The following is a 25,469-nucleotide window of genomic DNA, read 5'->3' as shown; positions in this document are numbered from 1 at the left end:
GCTTGTCCTGGATGGATTAGACGAGTTACCGAGTGGTAAATTGTCAGAGTTACAAGACATCATCAAAGGTAAAAGTACAATGCTCCATAAATGTCCCCTTGTGGTTACAGCTCGGCACGAGGCTGGCATAGAAGTTGTGAAATACTGTGACACGCTACTGGAAATAGAAGGATTTACCTCAACTGATGCCAGTGAGTTTATTCAAAAATTCTTTGAAGGCAAGGGAGAGCAGGGAGCAAAAACGGCCCAAAATCTCTTAGACAAACTGGAGGAAGATCAAAGCCTAAAAGAATTGATCGCAAATCCCCTCAACACTGCACTTATCTGCCTTCTTTGTGAAGACTCGGATGGCAAGCTTCCCGAAAGTAAAACAAAACTTTACTGGGAGATTGTAGAGGATGTCCTGAGAAGGTACAAGAAAAAGAAGAACTTACCAGAAACGAGTGAAAATGTCATTGAAGAGCACAAATCACAGCTAAAACAGCTTGGCTTGATAGCGTGGAACGCTCTACTTGAAAACAAGAAGTTTTTTGAGAAGAATCAACTTGAAAGTCACACGGATGACATCCTAGGGTTCGGTTTCCTGTCATGGCAGCGCGGAAGCAGCAGACGAAAACCGCATCCCCAGTACTCGTTTGTTCACAAGAGTTTTGAAGAGTGGTTTGCTTCCTTTTATCTCTGTGACCAGCTTATGTGTGGAGAAATGAGTCCTGATGATTTAGCTGCTGACGAGAGATATTTCTCTGAGCATGCTGACCTCAAACAAGTGCTGCTGTTTACATGCGGCATACTCACACAAGAATCAGAAGACAAAGCAACTGCTCTTATCCAGAGTTTGGCGGCTCACATTGACCAAGGTGACGGGAATTTGGAGGCTCTCAAGAAGAGTAATGGAAAGTTTTTTGTTGCAGTGGAGTGCATTAAGGAATGCAAAAAAGAAGGTAGTAATTTTCATTTAGATTTGGCACGTACTTTCGGTAAGTTTCTGACACTTCAAAGTGTATTTGTCTTTAATAGAAATGTAGGTTATGTTGAGTGTGATGTCATTGCTAAGATGCTTACTGAGAACACAACTGTGAAACAATTGAATTTCTCTCACAATAAACTGGACAGTAAATGCGCTGATAAGATTTGTGAAATGTTGTGTAATAATAATACTCTGACACACTTGGATTTGTCTGGCAATAAACTCGACAGTGAATGCGCTGATAAGATTTGTGAAGGGTTGTGTAATAATAATACTCTGAAATGCTTGTTTTTGTCTAACAATAAATTCGACAGTGAAGGCGCTGAAAAGATTTGTGAAGGGTTGTGTAATAATAATTCTCTGATAGACTTGGTTTTGTCTGGCAATAAACTCGACAGTGAAGGCGCTGAAAAGATTTGTGAAATGTTGTGTAATAATAATAATACTCTGAAACACTTGGTTTTGTGGGGCAATAACATAAGTGATCCTGTTCGTAACAAACTCATACTAGCACATGGTGACCGTATCTATATTTAATGTCGTCAAAGTTTAAGCGCAATTTTCATCTGTATTTTTGAAACAATGTAACCTCATTTAAAACTCCAATAACAAAAGTATGTAAGTGCTCCGTAGAAACTAAAATCTTACGTTAACGTCCAGCCGACAATAAAAGATTGATTAACTTCTTAGATAAGATGCTTTTTGGTGCAAATTTAATATTACAAGAAACCTGGTTCAATGCAGGATGGTTTCTGTCTTAATTGAAGTATGAGATTATGTCATATAATCAGATAGACCGGTTTATAGACAAAGAAATTATTAACAAACATGACATTTCAAACAAGCACATTTTATTACATTTCAAAACTCACCTACACGGAATTAAAGATGGTGAAGAAAGCTTATCACTGTTTTTCCATTAAAAAAATTCTTGTACACAAGGTTAAAAAACCAGGAACAGCTTGAAGTCAGACGTCAATCTAAAACTTGTTGGGTTTTAATCCTTTTCTGTTCCACTTTCCAACGTTGCTAATTTACATGTAAATTCTTCAATTCTTCAGCTCAACTTCGTACAGTTCTTCAAGAAGTGAACAGTCCACAAGCGTTAATTAGACTCCACACAGACTCTTTTATCCATACAAACATCCAATCTTATGTTTCCATCAATGCTGCTCGAAAAAATTCTCATTTATGGTCATTTTATCGTCTCAGAAGCATCAATCCTTTCTTTCAACACAATTACGCCAAACGCTGTAAAACTCAAACTGTTTTAGTTCAAGGTGAGCTGTTTCTGCTGCAGGTGCAGCCGCCATCTTGGATCGAAATCAACCAATCAGAAGACAGCAGCACAAAATCTGTTTCCTTTGCAGTACGCATGTCCACCATTTTGGATCAAAATCAACCAATCAGAGCACGGCCGCAAAATGAGCTGTCTCCTATGCAGTACGCATGTCCGCCATTTTGGATCAAAATCAACCAATCAGAGCATAGCAGGAAAATGAGCTGTTTCCTATGGAGTACGCATGACCGCCATTTTGGATCAAAATCAACCAACCAGAGCACGGCAGCAAAATGAGCTGTCTCCTATGCAGTACGCATGTCCGCCATTTTGAATTAAACAGCGTCTTAAAATGAACCAATGACGAGACAGGAACAGAATTTGGATCCTTGTCAGTCAGAAGCTTTACATAAAAATCTGTTTTCCCCCACATTGAAAGTGGACTTGAAACCCAAATTATTATAAGAGAATCAAAAAGATAAACTTGAATCTCCAATAAGGAGGGCTTTCATTGTCATTTTTCCCTTGTGTTTATCTTGTGCAAGATCTTAATGTAAGAGTTTAGTTTTTACGGAGTGAAAGCTAAGCAGAGGTTTAATTAAGAATCAGTGTCTTTTTAATTTAGTGCTCAAAACACAGAGCAAGTTCATATGTAGAAGCGGTATAGCCAATCAGTCATCTTTTGGGTTTATCCTTATGCCATTTTCTTTTCTTTTTTTTGTGAAGCTTGTTTGTGAATTTATATTTACTTACTTGATATTTAAATTCTATCAGCCTTTATTTGTGCTGTATGGCCAAGTGGCCAGGATTTCTGTTTTGTTTACTTTTCACAGGTTCAATTTTAAGTAAAGTGCCTTCTTTTTCTACTGTGCATGTTCTGTTCATCTCAGGATGGTCCTAGAAACTGATTTCTTAAGGACGGATGTGCCTACTAAGACAAACGTATTTTTGCGCAGTTTATTGCTATGCGGGAAAGAAAGACCTTAACAAGTGTTATTGAATTCCAAAAACAAAATTGGGGGTAACCACATATTTTTTAGAGATAATTACCACCGATTTGATTGATACAGGACACTGGAATAAAAACTCCCGCGAGCATTTGGTGATTTGCTTCCGTCAATCATGCGCTCCTTATATGGTGTTATAGGAATGCCGCTCTTATTTTCAAAAAATATGGCGGTCACTGTGTAGCCTGTTCGGTCGATATGGTTGCTTCTTATTCTTCAAGTTAATGTTGGCGAGTGGTGTATTTGCTCGTGCAGGGGTTGAGCATCGACTGATGGAAAGCCATACTGACTGTCTTTCCTCTTGCGTGCTGAAGTGAGCCATCCCTGTATTTCATCTTCGTACACTTCTGGATATTGCTCAGTCACTCTTCTTATAAACAATACATCGTGCAGTAAATGATAAAAGGCGATCAATGTCATCTACTGCATGCTCGTTTATTTATTTTACTTGCTTTTCCCGTCCGGGCTGGATAATGACTGGGTAATTTTCTCCAGAAATGTCAACCCCACTTTCAGAAGTCTTGCTATAGGGATCGCACTCAACCCCTGCACGAGCAAATACACCACTCGCCAACGTAAACTTGAAGAATAAGAAGCAACCATGTCGAACGAACAGGCTACACAGTGGCCACCATATTTTTGAAAACAAGAGCGCCAAATGCTCAAGTTTTTATTCGAGGGTCGCGTATCAATGAAAAGCAGTGGTGAGGGTGGTGCCTACTAATACATAAATATTTTTGTGCAGTTTATGACTATGCAGGAAAAGCAAATGAACAAAGCAGAGGGCTTTTGGAATCCAAAATTGTTGGTAACCACACATTTTTTTAGAGATAATTAAGCAACGATACTTCTAAAAAGCAGTAAAATATAAAGGAATGTATGGTGTTTTTTTCTGAATTGAAGCTTATATCATCTCTGAAAAATGCATGGTTACCCCCAATTTTCTCTTTGGATACCAAGAACACTTGCTAAGTTCTGCTTTCTCCACATAGTTTTAAACAGTGCAAAAATATCCCTGTTTAAGTAGGCACCACCCATAGCAAATCCGAGTATCTTGAGATAAACAGAATGTATGCGCAGTAACAAAAGTAGGCACTGTCCTTAAGTTTCCAGTTGGAAAAATCCCATATATTGTTATAACTTTAAAAGCGTTTTAGATATTGTTCATTATCTTTGAAAAATGCATGGTTACTCCCAATTTTCTTTTTGGCTTTTCTGTACACTTGCCAAGATCTTTGCGTGTATTCATAAACCGCGTAAAAATACCTCCTTTTATGGAAGCATGTTTAAAGCGTTTATGACCATGTGGGAAAAGCACATGAGAAAGAGAAAACTGTGTTAGCAAGGGAAAGTTCTGTTTTAAGACAAATGTTAGTAGAGTTCAAAGAAGGCACACTCGTTTCTTTCGTATGCTGTTTGCTCTGTGTTTTTTGAAATTTATTTTGTGAATAAATATATCTCTTAACATGTACAATGTATATATTGCATTGAGGTACGTGCCAAACCTATGACATTGGAACAAAGAAAACTAAACGTTAAAAAGATCAAAACAACTCATTTTGTATGTTTAGTTTTAGAATAGAAGTTGTAATCTCATTTTTAGAGACTCAACATTTCTGGCCAAAATATTGTTTGTAAATAATGGAAAAGGATACTTTGATAGCAATGTAAATGTATGGAGCTTTATAGATATACAATAAATGTGACATTGTGGAGGTAATTTTTTTTTTGATAATGTGACTATGGGTGACGAGTTAACGCTAAAATTTTTTAATCTAATGATTTTTAATCCTTTCCTTGCTGAAGGAGAAACTCATGCCGTGTTTAGATTTATGAGTCTTTGGATTAAATCCTAAAGTACGGCCCGCTTGAGGGAAAGATATCAAGCGCTGCTTTCCTGTGGTTCTTTTCATCTGGTGTACAAGGTGGTTTTAATTGAGCATGCCTTATGCATGCAAAATTTGTGTGTCAACAGCTTCCCAGGAGAGGATTCTGACTATATCTGAGGAGGGGGGGGGGGGGGGCGGCTATGATGATTTTGTGGGGGGTCATGACTTTTCAGCAGTTTTTTTTTGTTGTTGTTGTTGTTGGGGTGGGGGGGGGGGGGGGGGGAAGGGGACGCTATGGAAAATTTCCCCAAAAGTAGAACAAGGTGTGACGGGGGTTGGGGTCATAAAAAAGTGCCTGTTTAAAATGTGATGCTTTCATTTTCAGTTTGCATGTGACTTAATGGACCTGTAAACAAAGTTTCTTTTGTATATTAAACAAATCAATGGCAGTTTTCTATGGTCTATACTCTTGTAAACCATAAAATGGTGTCGTAAAATGTCAATGTCAAAACTCACTGCCAAGTTTCCATCGATAAGGTGCACTTGTTACATCTGACGTCATTGTTATTGTCTGTACTCTTATAGACAACAGCTATAAGCCAATCAGCACCCAAGAATTTTTACAGTTATAATATTGTTAAATGTCTCTTTCTGTCTGGATTAGATGTGGAGAAACCAGCAGAATTTCCTTTTATCAGTTCACTACATTCTTAATTCAATAATTATTGCCAAAGATGTCAGTGTTGCCATTTCCATTTTCTTTTACAAATTTAATATTTTAAACTTGTTTAAGCCGCCGTTACACGTAACTTGAAACTTGTGTGCAGCGGCAAACGAGACCAGTTTCACGAAGTGGTGTTACACGGTGAAACTCTTGTTTTTTCACCACTGTGACCGTTGCGAGCCGTTGCAGAAGTAGAAAGCGGTTCTACTTTTCGTGAAACTTGTCTCGCAACGGAAGTTCGAAAAAGTTTCACGAAACCAACCATGTTACACGGTGCAACGCCTGCTGAAACTTGTTTCGTAGCGCCGTTGCACACAAGTTTCAGCTAAAAGTTTCAACGTGTAACGGCGGCTTTACTGACACTGTTTTTCTTAATTCCTGCATAATAGCATTCAAGTTTGATGAATTGTGCATCATTCTTGTTTGCAGGGATTTTACTTATTAATCTTTGTATTCTGCTTCTTATCATTCTTATTTTAAGAGCCTTTCTTATAGTAAATGGCCTCTTTAACTTGGGGCGGTTTCATTTCCTTCTGTAAACTTATGTAAATAAGAAAGAGTTGAAGTGATTAAAGTGGCAGGCTGATTAAAGGTTGATTGTTTGCAAGCTTGCTTGTCATTTGCAAGGCTTCTATGGATAGAATGTGCTCCTCTTGGTGGCAGGATAATGCTGCCCTGAGATGTCACTCGAGATAGAATCTTCTTTTGAGGGTTTCAGCCAGAAAGAGCAAGACATCTGCAACAGTTACATTGTAGCTGAGAAAAAGAAGTTAAAAAAACATAAGCATCAGATATGAACTCTATTAGACGTATTGCCTCTTCAGTGTTTCAAGCAACTTTTATCCATCCATAACAAAAAAGTGACAACTACAATTAAAAGAAAAGTAACAAAACAGCTAGGAAAACGACTTGTGGCGGGGAAATCTCAAAGAAAGCCGGGGCTTATAAGATTAAGATTTCTCCCCAGTATTTAACATATTGAATAATCAATAAAGAAAGAAAAAAAAAACATTAAAATAACACAATGGAATGAAGAGTTATTGCCTTTTAAAAAGCACCTCATTTCCATGGTACCCATAACCACAGAATCAGCACATCTTTAATTTGTCTATGACAATGACTAGCTTTTAACTTCCCTGTTAAGCAGCATCCCTGCATATTACCGTAATGATTCGATTTAGTGCCTTTGTTCCAATAAGCTCTCCCTCTCCAATAAGCACCCCTTCTGATTTTTGTTAATAAGCGACCCCTATTGCGTAAGCACCCTTATTCCAATCAATGCCCCTATTCTGTTTCAGTGATAGAAAACATTCACTGTTTCAAGGAAAAGTAGTCTTGTCAAATAGGATTAGAACGGCTCAAGGTAGTACAAATCAAGCCATAAGCAAATCACGTGACAATAATCCCTTTGACAGAATAACCCAATCGGACGTAGAAGATACTGCGCTGGAAAGATTTGTTATTGATGCAAACAACACTGAAGCTATCTCTTTGAATACACTGATGATTTTCAAAATTCCCTACCATTAAGTGAATATTCACTGTATGTTACTTTTACAGTATCCGTTATTGTTCCTTTTTAAATAAATATCAACGATTGGTTTCGCACATTTGCTGTTTCTCATAAAAGAAATAAGTACCCTGTCCCTTATAAGCCCACTCCCTTGAGGTACCATAAGTAAATAAGTGCCCTGGGTGCTACATGAAATCATTACGGTAAGGCCCGGTTCATACGTCGAATTTCTGCTGTGTCGAATTCAATTAAACTAATTAAATTCGACAGAAATTCGACGTCTGAATAAGCTGCCGGATTTCTGCCGTACGTTCGACTGGTCTTGTCACATTATCTGGCAGAAATGCAGTACCGATTCAAACGTCGCATTTCTGCCGTGTTGAATCGAATTCCTACATTTACATACATTATGTTAATGTGTTGAGCATGCGTAAATCAAGGCTGACTGTCCAAAATGGCATCATGGCACCCGCGCGATTCCAAGGAAGAAGAAAGCTCATCTGAAGAAGAGAAAATCCTCGCAGGAAACTACATGGAAGTACTGCAGGAGAGCTATTGCAGCTCTGATGATGACATTGATGAAGAAGTGCACAGTAAGGAGAATATTTTGGTCACGCGTATATTCGTCCACCATGTTCGATACCCTAGTCTATCATATTTACTGCTGACCGACAGACACTGCAGTATCGACTCTGAATTAAGTGCAGCACAAGTGCGACGTCTGAATCAACAGTCGCATTTCTGCCGCACTTAATTGAATTGAATTCGACACGGTAGAAATTCGACGTAAGAACCGGGCCTAAGTTATTTATGGAGTAATTCCACCTCCCAACCCCTGCCCCCAGGTTTATCAGTGTGGGCTTGTCTAGTTGACCTTTAGCCTGATTCTCGGACAGTCATGATTGCTCGCAGTCACATGCTCTCTGAGGAAGGGAGAGAGTGTGTGGCCATGTCGCAACCAGGACTGTCTGAGAATCAGGCTAGTAAACCCTGAGCCCTGGCTCGGAAGTCCAAATCATTGCCAATAAAAAACAACAGAAACAACAACAACAAAAAAAAAAAAGGACCCTGCCAAAAAAGCCCACCACAAAATATCTATTCCAAAATGCCCCCAGGCACTAATCTGACTCATTTCAAATCCAAAAACGGTCTCGGTGTTTTTAACAGAAAAAACATTATATTTGGTATCACAGTGTCATCCTTAGTTTTTGGCAGTGTTTTTTGCCATAAAGAAAAAATGGAAAAAAAAACTCTAAAGGCAGCGTATGAAAGGTCTATAAGCCTGCAAAAACACTACAAAGACTTATGAAATTGCATGCTAAAAATCCAAACAAAAAAAGGCAGACACCACCTGCCATAAACAAGATTTGAATCAAAGACCTACGGCTAACCTACATGGAATTTCAAAGGGGTGGGATGGAAGGTTAAAATCTAATAACCTTGAGGAAGGAGGCTAGGGGTATGGATATTTCTGGAACAATCCCTAGTTGGTATCAATAAAGACTGGAAGACAAGGAGTAGAGGACAGGAAGGTTTGAAGAGCTCAGCACTGTTCACATTTTTTTACTCCTGTTTTCTACCCTTTTCTTGCCATCTTATCTTCTTTGCATGCTTGCATTTACAAAATATCACAATGTAACTTTATCCCACATCATATCCCTATTAAATGATATTTAAATGGACTCTGCTTCCAAATTTGCACCCTGCCTTTGCACCCTACCATCACCTCCACCCCTGTGAGTGTTATATGTCATTTACTGAAATTTCTTTTACTTGTTGCACTGAGAAACTGAGAGAACACTGTTCTTTGAGTTGCATCAAGAGATTTTTTTCTGATCAATCAAAATGGCAACTTAAAATACTATGGTTGGTTTAATTAAACATGTTTTAAATTTGTGCTTATTTTGATGGATATGTTTTTAGATAAAAAAGATCAAGAAAGATCTTTGAATAACTTAGGTCTTACCTATTTATTTTGCTTTTAAATAAAGGTGCCCGGGGGGGGGGGGGGGGAAGGGGGTACTCCCCTATATGGGCTATACAGGGATGGCTGCTGGATAGGGTATGGTTTTTGCCCTCTCTGCCCTGAACAGGGTATATAATTTCAAACAAGTCTGCCCTGGACCCGTCCTAGACAGGGTATGGTTGCAAGAGTGTCATCAAGTATTTGGCACTCCGAAATCAGAGACATTAGTCTGTATTTATTTTAGTGAAAAGTGCTTCACGTCAATTGAGTTTCCACTTATGGTTCACTGCTGTTAATGCGAAATTTTGGGATTTATCGCCATCACTTCTAGGTAATGTATTATTTTATCTGTTTTGATTGGTATTTGCATTTCAATGTGTGGAACTTGGTCCAAAATAGTCACCCTTAAGGATTTTAGCCACATAGCTATATCAACTGAATTGAGATTTGAATATAATGGTAACTTTGAGGGTACAAGAACAACATGGAACAGTCTCTAAGAACATCCTGGACCCAGGGCTTTCAGGATTTGACCAGTGGAGTGTTGAGGTATCTAGTGGGTATCAAACATTCCTATTTAAATTTTTCATTGAGAGTCTGTATTACTCTCTGACTGATGAATGTGAATTGAATGTTCACTGTTGACCTAACTTGTTTGCTCATAAGTATTGTTGTTGGTGAGTTTGCACATCATTGGGCAAGTCACTTATATAAAAGGTAGCATTAAGTCACTATCCAAATAAATTTGTTGCTAAGGTGGCCTTGTAGCAAGTTTAGCTGGCATGGAAAAGAGGAGGGGAGACTTCAGTTGAAAAAGTGACAGAACTAGCCACAGAAGGAGGCTCTCTAAGACAATTTTGCTGAGCATTTGCATGAAAATTAAGAAAGAGTGGAGGGGTATCCGAGTTCACAGAGATGACTGTGCTCATGGTCACCCAGATGGACATAATTTAGAGCACCCAAGTATAAAATTAATATGATTACCTGGTGCAAATGCCGCATAATTTGAAGACCTAAAAATGTACCATTTGGCTAATACCAGACCCCAAACATTTTTTCCTCCACGTCAAAATAGTATAAAGTAAAAACGATCAAAGAGATTGAGAGACAGTCATGTGCGCACCTGAATATCTTTCACTTACTATTAATCTATAACATATAATCATAAACTTAAGACAGAGTGGCAGATGATACATTTGTGTTCACTGGGCAGTCACAAACAGGAACATGATCTCTTATTTTACTAGTAGTCCTGTCATGAAATGAAAAGTATATGATGGTTTTATACTACGTTATTAATGCAAAACTGAATTTCTGAAAATCTAATTATTCACTTGAAATGAACAAAAATCTAGCATACCTTTCTTGTTGTCAAACCTTAAAAAGTGTCTGCCAAAATCTTTCTATCTGAAAAAAAGAAGAAAATTTCTAACTCCAAAAAGTCCCCACATTGCTAATTTGAAATCCAAACAAAGGTGCTTCCAGCCACTCCTCCTCCACCACTAATACTGTGTACCTGAATATCCAACCCCCCCCCCCCCCCCCAAAAAAAAAAAAATGTATGGGTTTCTAAACTTTCTAGCCCCAGTTATACAAAGGACAGATAACTTATCCAGTGGATGAATCCATAAGGTAGCAGATAAAACAAATCACTTGCCTGGGGAACTTTTTATGTACTGGATAAAGAATTATCCAGTAGATAAAGTTATCAGCTCTTTGAAAAACCAGGGCAAGCTGGTTTGGTACCACTTTGGATACAATTCAATTCAATTCAATTTTATTTACACTTATTACAATGAAATACAATATATTTTACAGTAAGAAAAAAATTAAACGTACAGAGCAATTTACTTGATGATTTTACCTTCTACGGAAGAAGTGCGTAGTGGCCAAAGGAGCAAGGCTTTCGTGTTGGCCACTACCTCTGTGCAGTTAAATAAAATAAGGGGAAGAAGAATTTATAATACTGGTTGAAGAGCTCTGCTAGTTAAATTAGGCTTGGGTTAGGAAAATATAACAGTAAGGAAAAAAGTGTTTACAGCAAATATATAAGTATATAATATACGTTAATTTTTTCATATTATTTATGTACAAAAATAACCATGATTATTTGAGTTGTCTTTTAGCCAGAAAATTTGAAAAATGATAACTTGTGAGAAATTATTGTCAGGAGGTGAAAATAATTCATTGCACACCCATAAAGCAAGATTTTGGAACATTTTAGGGGTCATCTTAAGGATGACACCTCCTTCTGCTACTGTAGAATATTCTCCACGAAATAGTGCCTCCTAATTGCCAACGAGTCAGCCGAGCGAAGACGCGAGGCTGGCGAGGCGGCAGCATTATAGAGCCGTCCAAAAGTACTGTGCGGGCAGAAAAAATCTCGAGTAATCGAGAGGCATGCTTGTAAGGTAAGATTCCTGAGTGTAAGGTAAGATTCCTGGGATTCCAATGACGTAGTGAAAATTGCAAGGGACCAATCGTAGCTTGCAGCTCGCAGAGATTGTGACGTCAATGCCGCATGGTTCTGATCGTCGAAAGCGTGCCAAATCCAGACAACCCCAGCGGGCAAAAGCAATCAAAAAAACTGAGAAACCTCTTTAAACTGACTTCAATCCAACCAAAGCTAAAGCAAACGACAACTGTAACAAACTATTGGCCAGCGAGCCACACGAGAGTAAACTCAACATTGGCCAGTGAGCCAACTTTGTCACTGCCAGCGAGAAAAAGGCAATCAAAGCAACTCTAAACAGTTTTTGCGAAATATTTGAAAAATGTGCCCCGCACGGGTCGATAAATTCGCTTCGTAATGGACTCGTAGGTCCTTCAAATCGCTTACGCGTCTCTCATCTCGCATTTATAATATTATTATACGCGTTTCTTTCTAAGGCGTAAAAAAAGACTTTTCTGAATAAATTTTTCATTTAGGAAAGCTTTCTGTATGTTTTTCTTTCTATTTTCATTGAGAAAACGTGACAACTGTGTAATCTTGCGTAAGCAAACACATGCTCTCGAGACGGATCAAATTTCACCCATGTGATGCGCGGATCAAATTTAATTGAAATTTCGGACATTTTTACCTGCAAGTTTGTTTTTTGGAACATTTTTAATAGGCAACTAGTGTATTTTATTCCATTATTAGTAATTTTAACTATCTTAGACCAAAGGGGTGTTGTTTTTTTTGCCCTGTAACTTATGTATTTTTACTGCACATGGGGTAGGAAATAACCACTTTGCTAATTTTGCTGAATTTTGGAAAACCTCTGGAAACGGCTGGTGCATAATGGGTTAATACCATTAACATCGGACTGGCCCATACATCCCTAAGCAAACAGTCCGTGCATGTCCTTTGCCAACTGCTTGAATACGAGCTATATCTGGTATATATAAAGATACTTTTGTGGTGTTTCTGACTATGCAGGAAAAGCAGATCATAGCAAGGACAATTGGAATCCAAAGACCACGCATTTTTCAAAGATAATAAGTTTCAATTTGGGAAAAATGCCATACATTGTTACATCTCTGAAGTATGCAGGGTTAACGCCAATTTTCGTTTTGGATTCTAACACAGCCCTCTCCAAAGATCTGCTATACCTGAAACTCTCCTTTGTATAAGCGTCACCTTTTGCCTCCCTTCCTCACTGGTCGTCCGATTTTTGCTTTCCTCGTGTTCCCTATTTTTGTTAGCTGTTCTTCAATAGCCTTCCGCATGTCAGTAAAATCGGGAATTTGAACGTAACGAATTTGCTTGCCCTGTATAAACATTGTTGGAAAGTCCATAACTTCTTTGTCCATTTTGTTTTGAAAACTTCACGTCGGACATGGAAATATTCATAAAGCCATCGACATTATCAATCAGCCCCGCAGCTGAAGATTCGTTTCGTAGTTCTACAATGGTCCTGTGACCTTGTACAGCTTGTAAAGGACAAACTAATGTTCTTTCAGAGGTCGCTCGCTCTCGACCGCTCGCCATATTGAAATTTTGTAAAACTAATTTTGTCCCCAGTCTTTCCCGCTTGTCGAAATTTTTGGCGGGAAAAGAGTATTCTTTCCCCTCCCCTCCCCACTGCTCTGTTAGGAGACCTGGATGTCCTTAGTTGGAAGAAAAATCTTAAAAGAAAACATAGTGCCATGTGATTTTTAGGAACGTGTTAAATATTGAGCCATTGGTTGAAATATTTCCCTCAAAAACGTTTTCGGTAATCTTTTTCGTGTATTTTCAAAGTCAGATGACTGTAAGTTTTAGAACCCAGGGAAGAGAGCCCAAGGAAGACAGTATATCATGTATGAGGCACAATGTGCCCTGTCAATATCAAGATGGCGAGAGATTTCCACAGATAACCAAGGACAGAAGGTACTTAAAGATGATCAAAGGAGTGCAGGCAGTGAAAGGAGAGCTCAGCGGACTAGACAACAGTTATCAGATTCTTTTCTCCGTGAAGTGAGCTTGATTCTCTGTTGATCAATGTCGCTTTTGATCTGAGTCAAATCTGGGGCCTGATGCAAGCGACCATCTTCTGCACCGCCTCTGCATGCAACCCTCGCTATCTACTATATAGTTTTAAGCTTAACAATTATCCTACGAAATCGCACGGAATATTGCCTAATACTAAGCTACTTAAATCAGGGGATATCCCGGAAGATTGAACAGGGTAATTGTTTTATTATTCAACACACTGATACAAAGCATAGTTTTATTGCAGAAAAGCTGGAGACGATCTTTACTTTGACATTTCTCTCCCCCACACGAATTTCCGTGTATCTGTTGACTACGGACGACCGAATATTCGGTGCACTATGAGCATATTAAATTATTTGGGTAGTGTTACAATATGTTGAATAATGTACATGCATTGGCAAACTGGCAATATTTTGTTGTGCGGGGGGGGGGGGGGGGGGGTGTTGGGGAGGTGTACAGAGACACAATCTGTGGAGAATTGGAAAAGAAAATCATAGCGTCAGAAAAGTAGGGGTCACCGACCATTTGAGAGAGTTAGCTGCAGTCAAAGTTAATTCAACAACTATCAGCCCTATGTGTGGTTAGATTTTTAAGTATGTGCATGTTGTTGCACGGTGTAGCTAGCCTGACATTTTGACATAAATTATGTGCCTTATAATCATTTGGATCGTTCAAGACTGGATCAGTGATTCTTAAGATTATTTTACACAAAATGTTAGGTTGTTTTTTTTTTTGTCAAGTGACAGCAATTATAGTTAATTGTCTTGTTGAGTATTTGGTACCTGAATACTTCACCAGTTCTGCTTCACCCCCCCCCCCTCCTCCCCATACCCCCCAGCCTATAGGCTAATGGATAATATGTATTACCCCTGAACAGTTTGCAAACTGGTTATGGTTGTCATGGTGGCCTGGTTCATGTTAGTTTGTTTTTTATCTTCTCCAGCTGTTTTTGCAATATTTTTCCAAATATGCATATGCATATTGATATCTTGCTCTATTTCTGAAAAGTTGCAGTTTTCTAGACAATCAAGGAGAGAGTATGTTGAGATGAGGAAGTCAGCTAGTTGTCTGACTAAATGCTCCAAAAATGTGATGAAAGGTATTTAATTTTTATTTGCTTTGTTTCATTTGCTTCGTTATTGTAATTGTGTGACTGATAAACTAAGGCTTAAAATAATAAGTTTGTTTGAACTTGACTTGGTCTTGATCTTGACTCCCACTACAACTAAACCCCATATTATGACAGTCTCCTCACTGGGTAGAATCGGTTTATTTTTAAAATATGCATTTTTTTTTCTTTTGAAAGAGGTAAGGGCGGTATACAGCTTCAGAAAACAAAAATTTTAAAAAGTAAGTAGCAATTCTATCTTAATCCACTGCATGCAAACATTTCACATATTAAACACTAAATTGTCTTTAAACCACAAACCACTACAGCATACATAACATTCAGGGACTAGAAAAGCAGCTAAGCTAGTTCAAGGATTTAATGAATTCAATACATTGTGTTTGATAAACATTTTTGTCGTAGAGAGAAGGTGCTTCTTTTCTTCAAAGAAGCACAACATTATTAAGATTACAAAACATGTTTTAAGGAAACTTCCGTCATAATTTGTCAGTTACAGTACAATGACTGTTACAATATTGAGTCAAACAATATGTTTTACTGATGACAATTAATTAAATAAAGACATTTATTATTATGAATATTATTATTATCGGATGTTTCGGAGTGATCATGACTCCATTTTCAAGGGAACTACTGTATGTAGCAGATCATACAGATCATGCAAATTACATCATTTAAAGCAATCTTCACGCAAAAATTAACATAATGGGGTGCGAAAATTACACAAATACTTTTGCACAAATAGAGTCCGATTGCATGTTACAATTTTCGCTCTATAATTTGGTGCAAAAGTATTTGTGTAATTTTGGTACCTCACACTTTAAATGATGTAATTTGCATGATCTGTTAGGCAGTTCCCTTGAAAAGGGAGTCATGATCACTCCCAAATGTCGGATGTTATTGTTCATTTTTGCTGTTATATGCTTGAGCAAATCTCTTTTAATAGTATTATTATTATTATTATTATTATTATTATTATTATTATTATTATTATTATTATTATTGTTATTATTATTATTATTATTTTTTTCATTATTATTCAGTAAGAAAAAAGTAACAACAACTGGGGTGGTAAAAGCAAGTATTATACTTGCTTCTAAAGCAACAAATGTCATACTATGACATTGGGTAACTTATTTTGTTCTTCCAGCTGCAATATTACTGCTTGAAATGATTGTTGCCTTTAGTTCTTGACTAGCCAACTTATTCACACTATCTATAAATTCAAGTTTGTTTACATTTCAGTTTCTTTTCTGAGCTTTGATGTCAAGGAATGGATCACTGAAAATGACTTACTTGTGCGTCGGTTAAAAGTGAGTAAAATAGCTGGCACAATAATGGACTGTTAAATTTTCTTTAAATTTATGTTGCAGTTCCTATGATCATTAACGTAGCTAGAGATCTCAACAGACAAACAATAACAATGTGATGTTTGGCATAAAGGGCGAACACCGTTCTGTGATCGGTGTGACAGACCACTCCCATAGCATGACCATAAAGCCTTACTTATCTCCCTAGCACTATTAACTGTATTTAAGACCAGCACTGGGTTGGAGCACTGTGGGGAGCAGGGATGACGCAGTGGTGAGAGCACTCGCCTCCCACCAATGTGGCGCAGGTTCGAATCCCGGACTCGGCATCACATGTGGGTTGAGCTTGTTGTTGGTTCTCATCTTTGCTCCGAGAGGTTTTTACGCGGGATGCCCTGAGGGGGCATACCGTGTCTAAAAACGGGTTGATTTCTTGTTGTTTTTTTTTTGTTTGTCGTAGCCACAAATTGGTACATTAATTTATTCATTAAACTCTCCCCTCTCCTACTCGGGATGTATTGTTCTGATTGTCTTCAACAACAGCAGGCCAATCAAAATCCATTCTTGTCGCTTATATCGCGAGGGAGGGGACCCACTCACCCCTACCTGTGTGACGTCAATGCATCATTTGATATATTTATTAAAGATGGATTAAATTGTCGGGCCATATTGTTTTAACATGTTGTGGACTCAAGTGTGCCGTTTTCAAACGGAAATTTCACCATTTTGAAGCGGTAAATCGAAAGAATAACTTCTAAGAAGCACCCGACACGTAAAACTGTGGAAATTGGTGAGTTCTTAGCGAAGGAATCGTACTTTGTTTGACAGTCTTAGACCACGACGCGAGACTGAAAAGAGGTCATTGAGAAGCTTACGTTATCGTAATGGAATTTCACAAATTTCCGGTTATAGTCTAAGTCGCGTAACACAAGGGAAACAACGTAACGCGATCGTCGTGACTCAAACTATTCCATTAGCAAGGATAGTTTTATTAATCGGCGAAGCATACAGTTGGAATAAATGAATCAGCCCCAGCATCATGCGTAATGCCAGTATAGCAGGCATCTTGTTCTCCGGGTACTCTGGTTTTCCCCTCTCCTTAAAAACCAACACTTCTAAATTCCAATTCGATCTGGAAAGTGTCCCCAATTAGTGCTGCGCGCTAAATACATTAACACTTAAATAAAGTGATTTATTTATTTATTTTTTTTTTTTGGACAAGTTGTAGGCAGGTTTAAAACTTACACAATCTACTATCATGTAAAAGCCTAACTAATTACAAAATTAGAGACACTTAAGGTAGATCCAATTTAACAATCCAACAGTAAGCCAATTTATACAGCAAGAGGGTGATACTCTGACTTTTACTAGACCATCGTACAAGAGATTCACATAGGACTTGATGAGACATGAATAGAGGTATTTATGCCTTTTAGCCATACAAAACAAAGGATAGAAATGTAGCACATTGTATTGCAACATGCTAAAAGAAAGGTTTTATGGAGAATGTTAGCATGCAATGGTGAATTACTCCATTCTTGTTACTTAAAGGTTACCCGGTACCTTCAGAGGTGTCTTCAGAGGTGTCTCGCGTCCAAACGATGTAGCAAGTCCGGTTTACACTGTAAATACCTGAACCCTTATATCAAATTAGAGCTTATAGAACTGGCTATCCAACTAAACCAAGAATTTTGAAATAAAATGAATTGCCGAATTTTTAGCGCTGTTTTCTCGAATAAATTTTTTTCACTTGGAGGAGCCACTTCAAAGAGCTGAAACTCAAAAGGAATTTGTTCGTTTGCCTTCAAATTTGGACAGTAGCTAGTTTAACATATAAACAACAAACACGTGTCTGCGAATTTTTTTATTTCGAAATATTTTTTCTCTGAGAGCGATTTTTGTACGATCACTCCACATTTTTTTCATCCTATTTCGAAAATGCTCTATAACTTTTCACTGTGATTGAATATGGCAAAACGCAGACACATTTGTTTAGCGCTTTGGGTCCGGAAACTGAGGAGCAAATTAAATTAGCAAAAAACAAAATTCACTTTGACTTGTATCTTTAAAAAAGTGATTCGGACGGTCGCAATTAGAGGTCCTGAAAAATTCGACAATTTATTTTATTTCAAAATTCTTGGTATGGTTTGATAGTCAGCTCTATAAGCTTTAATTTGATATAGGGGTTTAGGTATCTACAGTTTAAACTGAACGCGCTACATCGCTTATACGCGAGACACCTCTGAAGGTATTGGGTAACCTTAACATTAACACTTTTCCAGTATAGTTTGGCTACATTTTACAGGCTCAAGCAGATGGAATAAGTATTACTAACAGTAAATTTTTAACAGTGAATTTGTCAGTAGTAATTTGCAAAAGACGTTTTCATTGATGTTGCTTTTTTAGACAGTTAGTTAATTATTACAACTGAGCCATTTCTTTTTGTTTTCTCTCCATAAAAAAGGAAGATGACGGTCAAAAAACAGTAAAGGAAGTCGTGGACAACTTTAAATCTCTGCTGGAAAAAGTCCAAGGTATTTGTTTTACATAGACAAGTAAAGATAAACGATAAAAAGGAACAACGTTTCGGGGTCGTCATGACGCCATTAAGGGTATTTGTTTTAAGGACGGTGCCTACTTTTGTTACTGCGCATACGTTCTGCGCATCTCGAGATACTCGGGTTTCTTTTGGGTGCTGCCTACTAATACAGGGATAATTTTGCGCAGTTTAAAACTATACAGAGAAAGCAGAACTTAGCAAATGCTTTTGGTATCTCAAAAGAAAATTAGGGGTAACAATGCATTTTTCAGAGATAATTAAGCTTGAATTTAGGAAAAAATCCCCTTACATTGCTTTATATTTTGGCGCTTTTTAGAGATATTATTGCTTAATTATCTCTGAAAAATGCGTGGTTACCCCCAATTTTCTTTTTGGATTCCAAGAGGCCTTGCTAAGATCTGTTTTTCCCGCATAGTCATAAGCCGCACAAAAATACTTCGGTATTAGTAGGCACCGTCCTTAACTATGAACATCGTAAATGGTAATTATTTTCAAAGCCACTTGTAATAAGCATGGCTCATATGTGAGTGTAAACATCTTGTCTGTTAACACCAGATGTCAAAGTATCGTAGTTTGTCTGACCTTGGAAAAGTTATAGAAAACAGGAATCTTCCAGAGTTGCATTATGCCAAAGGACTCCCTCTTTAGTCTGAGATTTTCAATCAGTTCTTGCTCTCTTTGTTAATAGGCAAGAATCTCTTTTCCAATATGATCTATAGCTTGTATTGTTACCCAAGATAAACTTGAGTCTTATTGCATTGAGTAGATTACAGCTATTTTTATTAATTTAGTTTAATTGAATGCTTTCCTTCAAATGGATTGTGACGGGAATCTACCTTAAATGTTGTTAAACTCAATGTTATTTTGATGTGTTTTTCGAGGTCTTCCACCAGAGTCTTCCGTGATATGTTATGAACTTGCCATTGTGTATAATTTAAGCCACCTGCTGCTGCGGGGACACACAAATCTACCTGTTGGTGGACATCACAAAAGTACTTTCATTCTTCACAAAAGCCTTTTAAGAGGTACTTCATACTCTTTCTTTCCAGAATTGCCAGAAAGCTTTAAAGATCAAGCAGCTTAACCCGTAGGAGAGGGGGGAGGAGGGAGGTACTTCCCTATACATGTATAAGCTATATAGGTATGTGCCGCCCCGAAGGGTATGGCTTTTGAGCCATTTTGGTCTGAAAACAGGTATAGATTTTGACCATTATGGTCTTAAATCAGGCGTGGTTTTCAAGGGAACCACAAGAGCGTCTTTAGAAACATATTGGCCTTTTCAACTCCAAATGAATAGTATAGAAAGAGAAGGATCCAAAATATATCATTTGAGCTGAATTTGCGGGTGAATTTTACCAATTCTTGACTTCCACGCTAATGCGAAGCTTAATAACGCCAGAAGCCAGGTCTGAAAACTGGTGTGGAAAATAGCTTGTTGGTCTGAAATAGGGTCAGGATTCGAAAGACAGGGCGGCACACCCCTACCGAGAATTCAGAGAGGTACCCCCCCTCCTCTTCCCCGGGAGTTTCACGTAGTAACTGTTGATCCATAAACATAACTAGCAACAAATAAATTCACTAGTAGTAAGCTAGTATACAACTGGGATGATCAGGCTTTATACAGCCTTTACTCAATTTTGGTGAACCAATCCTGCTTTTGTTCTTCACTATGACAATATTTAAGCTGAACTCGTACTGGTCGACAATGAAAAGTAGCATAATTTCTGATTGGTACCCTGAACTGTCCAAACTTTTCAGTAGACCCTAAAAGCTGAAAAGAAGGAATGGCCGAAAATCGCCCCTTATCCTAAAAGACAGAACAGGTAACGGTTAGGTTAGGGTTAGGGTTTATTTGGGGTGTTTTTCTGCCATTCTGTGTGTTAGGATTTGGGGTGATCTTCCACAGACTGTTCTGTGTTTTAGGATTTGGGGTGATTTTCCGCCATTCCATGTTTTAGGATTTGGGGTGAATTTCTGCCATTCAGCCGTTCCGTCGTTCCGGTCTTTAGGGTTGCCACACTTTTCTATGCAGACAGCTTAGTTCGCCCAGTCACAAATTGATTTAAAACCAGTCTGTTGTAAGTTTAATGTCATGAAATGTTTCCTGTGTGTCTTGCCTAGGACAATAATATTTTCAGTTGGCAAAATGTTTGTGGAAGTGTCACAAATATTTGTAGCACAGGCAACTTTCATCTTTGTAGCGTTCATGCCTACCAGTACTGAGTAGCAGTAATAATCATGCTTTACTGTTGGTAAAATTATGAGAAGATCAAGCCATGATAATTAAATATATCTTAAACTACAATCTTGGACAAAGCTAGTTGAGAAAAACACGAATTGTGCATATGGATTTCAATCTCCCTTAACAAAAACACAGTCTGAGAGTAGTAAACCTTCAACACCCTTCCCCTCAATCAATGTTGCTTTGTAGGTCAGATGATAACCCAGTCTTTTAGTCAGTAGCAGACCAACACTGATGGGCGGGGGGGTGGGTGAGGTGAGTTGTCGATGTGTCACTGTTTGGTGGAGTTTGTGGTTCAACAAAATGTTTCTGTACAGTTTTGACCAAGATTGTAGCTTGTTCAGTATGTACTGAAACTTATTAATCTTGTTCATTTTTTTCCCAAACTTGCAAAAGACAAGCTTCAATGAGCAGTATTTCCTCAATAGTTACCTAATGATACTTCTCAGTTCTGTATCAGTAATCTATAATAAAATATTATGTTGTGGTTTATTATTATTATTATTAATATTATTATTATTATTATTAATATTATTATTATTATTATTATTATTATTATTATTATTATTATTATTATTATTATTATTATTTGTTTGGTTTAGAATTTTTCAAACCAGTTTAACTTATATTTTCCTTTCCATGGGCAGTATTCACTACCATAATTGATAGGGAAATAACCAAACGTCAAGAAAAAGAAGCTGTTTTTAGTTCATTAATTATTACTACACCTGTAGGTAGTTTATTTTTCTTCTCTTGTTATTTGCAGCTTTTGAGGCCTTTGAAATTGGTGATTTGGATCAAGGAGCTTCAAGAGATGGGACGGATTTATTCAGTGTATCAAACATTGATCATACATTGAAGCAGCTGCTACCTTCATTGTTTAAAGCATTCTCTAACAACAACATTGGCTGTGCTCCTCTTGTATTAAGTTGCTGTCTTCTTGCATTTCTTTGGTTACTGGATGAACCTGGTAAGTGATCTGCTCGCTGTCAGGTTTAACAGGGCATTGTTAAAGGGGCAGTGTCACATATTTTTAGTTTCACTATGAACAGCCAAAAAACGTATTTGTTTCAATGGTTGTGGTTGAGTTTTGTTAACAATAAACCTACTAGAACACAGAAACTACTGTTTGGCTGTGGATGGCTAGGATTGAAGTGGATAGCAAATTGAAAAAATTGGCCAATTTTTTTAAGTTTTAAAGAAGTAGCTAAAAATTGATTATAAAATAATTAATGGTTTGTTCTTCCTTGGAGAAAAATCTTAATATTTTTTTCCTGTTGTTGTAAAGGCAATTTCATGTTACAAAAAAGGTTCTTTGTCAAATATTTGAGCAGTAATTCTCAGTGGTAATACATTGTATTGTTATGTGGGTGCCAATGCATTGAGCATGGTCCCAGTGCTCTTGGGAACACTATGTACCCTCCCTGACCACCTCCAACCCCACCCTGAAAGTAATACTCAGTGGTAATACATTGTATTGTTATGTGGGTGCCAATACATTTAGCATGGCCGCAGAACTATTGGGAACACTATGAACCCTCCCCCACCACCTCCAACCCCACCCTGAAAACAAGCCAATCCCTCAAAATAAGTCTTATGAAAGGTTTTTTGAATAAATGAGCCTAGAGCTTATTTTTAGACAGTACTTTACTTTTAAATCTAGTATTTTGGTTTAATCTTAAGTTTTATTCAATTTATTCTTCCCCTTGTTTCTTGATTTACTTTCCATTTTATAGTGAACAGAGTAAAGGCTGTAAAACTTCTTTCCTTGGTGCAAAGTCATTTAAAACATTTGAAAGATGATGTGCAATGCAATGTCATAGACGAGGTGAGAATCAAAGTTGAAGAAATGCCTATTGATAATAACAAACAGCAAGCTTGCACAAAATTCCAAACATTTCTAGCAACTGGACAGCAGTCCCTTTCTGGATAGTTGAGAAAGAGACTAAGCCTAAAGAGTGATGCGAGTGAGTAAAAAACTGAGAAAGACTGGGAAAGAGGTGGGAGAGTAAAGGACTGTGCTATTAACTGTAATTGACACGTCTGATTTTGCTTTCTATTTAACCCTCCAATGGGTACTGCACTAAGGACTGGTTCACCCCGGTAACGGAATCAGATTGAGCAGAGTCTGCAGAAGTGGAAGCAGAAGGAATCTTCGATTCCACTGTGAATCAAAAAATGAAGACAGAATCGTGATTGTAACCCCAACAGAATCAGAATATTTCCTTTTTCTTCTGCTTATGATTCTGTTGCTTGTGTGAACTGGTTTATTAGAATCATAAGCCTAAGCTGAGGAATGAACCAATCACATAGCTCATTCCTAATCTCTATACCCAATTGATTTAGAAGGGAAAACATGGTGATCTTCAGCCATTTTTCCATCATATCCGTTTGCACTAGGAGGATTCTTTTCATTCTGACTCCGATTCTGTTTCTGCTTCTGTCGCTTCCATCTCTGGTATGAACCAAGTGTAAAACAGCCATGTACATAGTTGATAACTGAAAGGAAATTTGGTCACTGAAAGAGATTCAACTGCTGATGTTTCTAGCATGAGCCCTTTGAAGCATCAGCACTTGAATCTCTTTACGGCAGCCAGCTAATACCTAAAGTCATCAACTCTGTTGATAAACCAAACATTCATTACTTTAAATAGCAAAGTTTGTTTCCCTTTTGCTTTTGTGATCCAAGGTATCTGCTGATCGATGTCCTGTGCACCTGTTTAGTCTGGAGTACATTCCTTCAATCACTAATTGCATTATAACCTCATCATCGGGAGATTTAACAGGCAAGAAAATAATATGTAAAACCTTGTTAACATTATTGAAATCAAACAAAGCTCAATTTTATTGCAGGAAGCTGCCATTTTTCTTTCCAAAATGCGAATTATTTATCTTGCTGGATATCTATTGTGTACCGATGATACGATGCATGTTATATTTCAGTTTATTTTGGTTTTTTATGATATCAAAACTACAACCAAACTGGTCAGGATTGAAAAAGAAAGTTGGTTTCATTTCTGAAGTGAACTGATGTAGGCCATATACCCAAACAGCCAACTAATTTTGACATTGTTAGGCCCTTTATGCACCAATCACTTCACTAAAGGCTGCATGTATATCGGGTGATCATGTCAAATTTGATTTTTGGTTTTAACAAAAGAATGAACAAACTCTGAAAAAAAAGAATGGGACTATGTTTCTGTAATGAACTAACATAGGAATTTATGAGGGTAATCTGGAGCAAACTTGGAAGAAAGCCACAATGTAAAATTTGATATAAAATTATTTGAGGCATTATGCATGTAGCCTTTCAGGATTTATTCTAGAAAATGCAGGGTCATAGACATTGCTCTCATGGAATGCTTTAAGTCTGATGATGTTTTTTACGATCATTTTGATTCATTAGATACACAGAACCTGTTAGCGCTGGTGACAAGTATGTTGGCATTCTCGCACTATGCAAATGAAGACTATGACAAAGTACTGACAACACTTCAGGGAAGAGTGGAAGGTCAAGATCTTGGTTTTAATGACCTTTATCTCAAAGGTTAGAACTTCAACGATTTGACTTGTCACTGAACTATAATAGCCTGTGAGCAAGCTCTCGTCTACTGTTGGAAATGCATGCACATGTGAAACCCCACCTGTCACAGTTAGTTCAGCCATTTAAGCCTTGTTTACACGTATGACGCAAGCATAAGAATAAGCACAACCACAAGCACAAGGATGTTTACACGTGCGATAACATAAGCATAACGTGACATACGCAAGCGCAGAAGCAGCCGAGATTTGATTCTAACATGGCGGAAAATGGCAACGCATGAGTAACTAGATTGTACGCTGACAACTTGTCACTGTTTTTCAGTTTCCTTTCCTTGCGCTTATGCTTATGCTTGCGTCGTCCCGGTTTACACGTACGACGCAACGACGCAAGCATAAACACAAGCACAAGAGAATGGAAATCGTTGCTTCGTACGTGTAAACCGGGACGACGCAAGCATAAGCACAAGCGCAAGCACAAGGCACTTATGCTTGCGTCGCACCGGTTTACACGTAGGTTTCTTGTGCTTATGCTTGCGTCGTACGTGTAAACCAGGCTTTAGATTTTCCCAATCAAATGGAATAAGTCACAGGAAATAGCCAAGGACAAATGCCACAAAAGCTTTTAGAAAGTTGACACAAGTTATAAAGTTTGGAGAACGTCATTTTCAATTGGCAATGTGGCTCATTATGCAGCTCTTTGATTGATTCAGCTTAATCAGATCTTATAAATAGCGCCTCGTTTTGTACTTTTAAGAAAAATTTATATTGTGTGGTTCTGGAAAAAAACCATACCTCCCCCATGGAAGGTTTTCTGGTTTGAAACTCCACCCCCTCCCCTTCCACCCCTGAATTTTCAGTCTAGCTTTGTACTTTTCTTTTAAAAATTTGGGCTTTTGGGACACAGCTCCCACTTGAAATTTCCACTTTCACTATGGACATTT

The 25,469-nt window shown here is 37.8% G+C and overlaps 3 protein-coding genes and 2 long non-coding RNA genes across 11 annotated transcripts in view; 3 read left to right on the top strand and 2 right to left on the bottom strand.

The window, feature by feature from the left end:
- Nucleotides 1-25,469, top strand: part of LOC146450033 (uncharacterized) — a 77,309-nt gene that overhangs the window by 11,065 nt on the left and 40,775 nt on the right. The window lies entirely within an intron of this gene.
- LOC146450035 (uncharacterized) lies at nt 1,047-4,989 on the bottom strand. Its single transcript, XR_014860408.1, has 3 exons — nt 4,961-4,989; nt 1,445-3,730; nt 1,047-1,189 (listed from the first exon to the last, which is right to left on the bottom strand). It is a non-coding gene; the product is annotated as an uncharacterized LOC146450035 (long non-coding RNA).
- On the top strand, nt 3,059-4,968 carry LOC146450036 (uncharacterized). The gene is made up of 2 exons (XR_014860409.1): nt 3,059-3,188; nt 3,749-4,968. It is a non-coding gene; the product is annotated as an uncharacterized LOC146450036 (long non-coding RNA).
- The window catches only part of LOC146450029 (U7 snRNA-associated Sm-like protein LSm10), a 139,733-nt gene continuing 119,647 nt past the window's right edge, over nt 5,384-25,469 (bottom strand). Inside the window, exons 3-4 of the transcript XR_014860401.1 lie at nt 10,270-10,350; nt 5,384-6,562 (exon numbers count right to left, since the gene is read on the bottom strand). The gene's annotated coding sequence lies outside the window, so the exon portion shown is untranslated. The remainder of the gene's footprint in view (nt 6,563-10,269; nt 10,351-25,469) is intronic.
- Nucleotides 6,601-25,469, top strand: part of LOC146450034 (Fanconi anemia group G protein-like) — a 33,831-nt gene continuing 14,962 nt past the window's right edge. Inside the window, exons 1-8 of one of the 3 annotated variants that reach the window (XM_085100860.1) lie at nt 6,601-7,912; nt 13,511-13,726; nt 14,753-14,843; nt 16,119-16,186; nt 18,648-18,717; nt 19,625-19,768; nt 21,752-21,955; nt 24,392-24,532. In XM_085100860.1, the coding sequence (XP_084956986.1) occupies nt 13,568-13,726; nt 14,753-14,843; nt 16,119-16,186; nt 18,648-18,717; nt 19,625-19,768; nt 21,752-21,955; nt 24,392-24,532 (877 nt within the window). In that variant the 5' untranslated portion in view covers nt 6,601-7,912; nt 13,511-13,567. Of the gene's footprint in view, nt 7,913-13,510; nt 13,938-14,752; nt 14,844-16,118; nt 16,187-18,647; nt 18,718-19,624; nt 19,769-21,751; nt 21,956-24,391; nt 24,533-25,469 lie in introns of those variants that run through there. The other 2 variants (XM_085100858.1, XM_085100859.1) reach the window with 2 other exon arrangements.

Source organism: Pavona decussata, unplaced genomic scaffold (assembly GCF_977016875.1).
Source record: "Pavona decussata unplaced genomic scaffold, jaPavDecu1.1 SCAFFOLD_510, whole genome shotgun sequence".
Lineage (NCBI taxonomy): Eukaryota > Metazoa > Cnidaria > Anthozoa > Scleractinia > Agariciidae > Pavona > Pavona decussata.
This window is presented reverse-complemented; position numbering and strand designations above follow the sequence as displayed.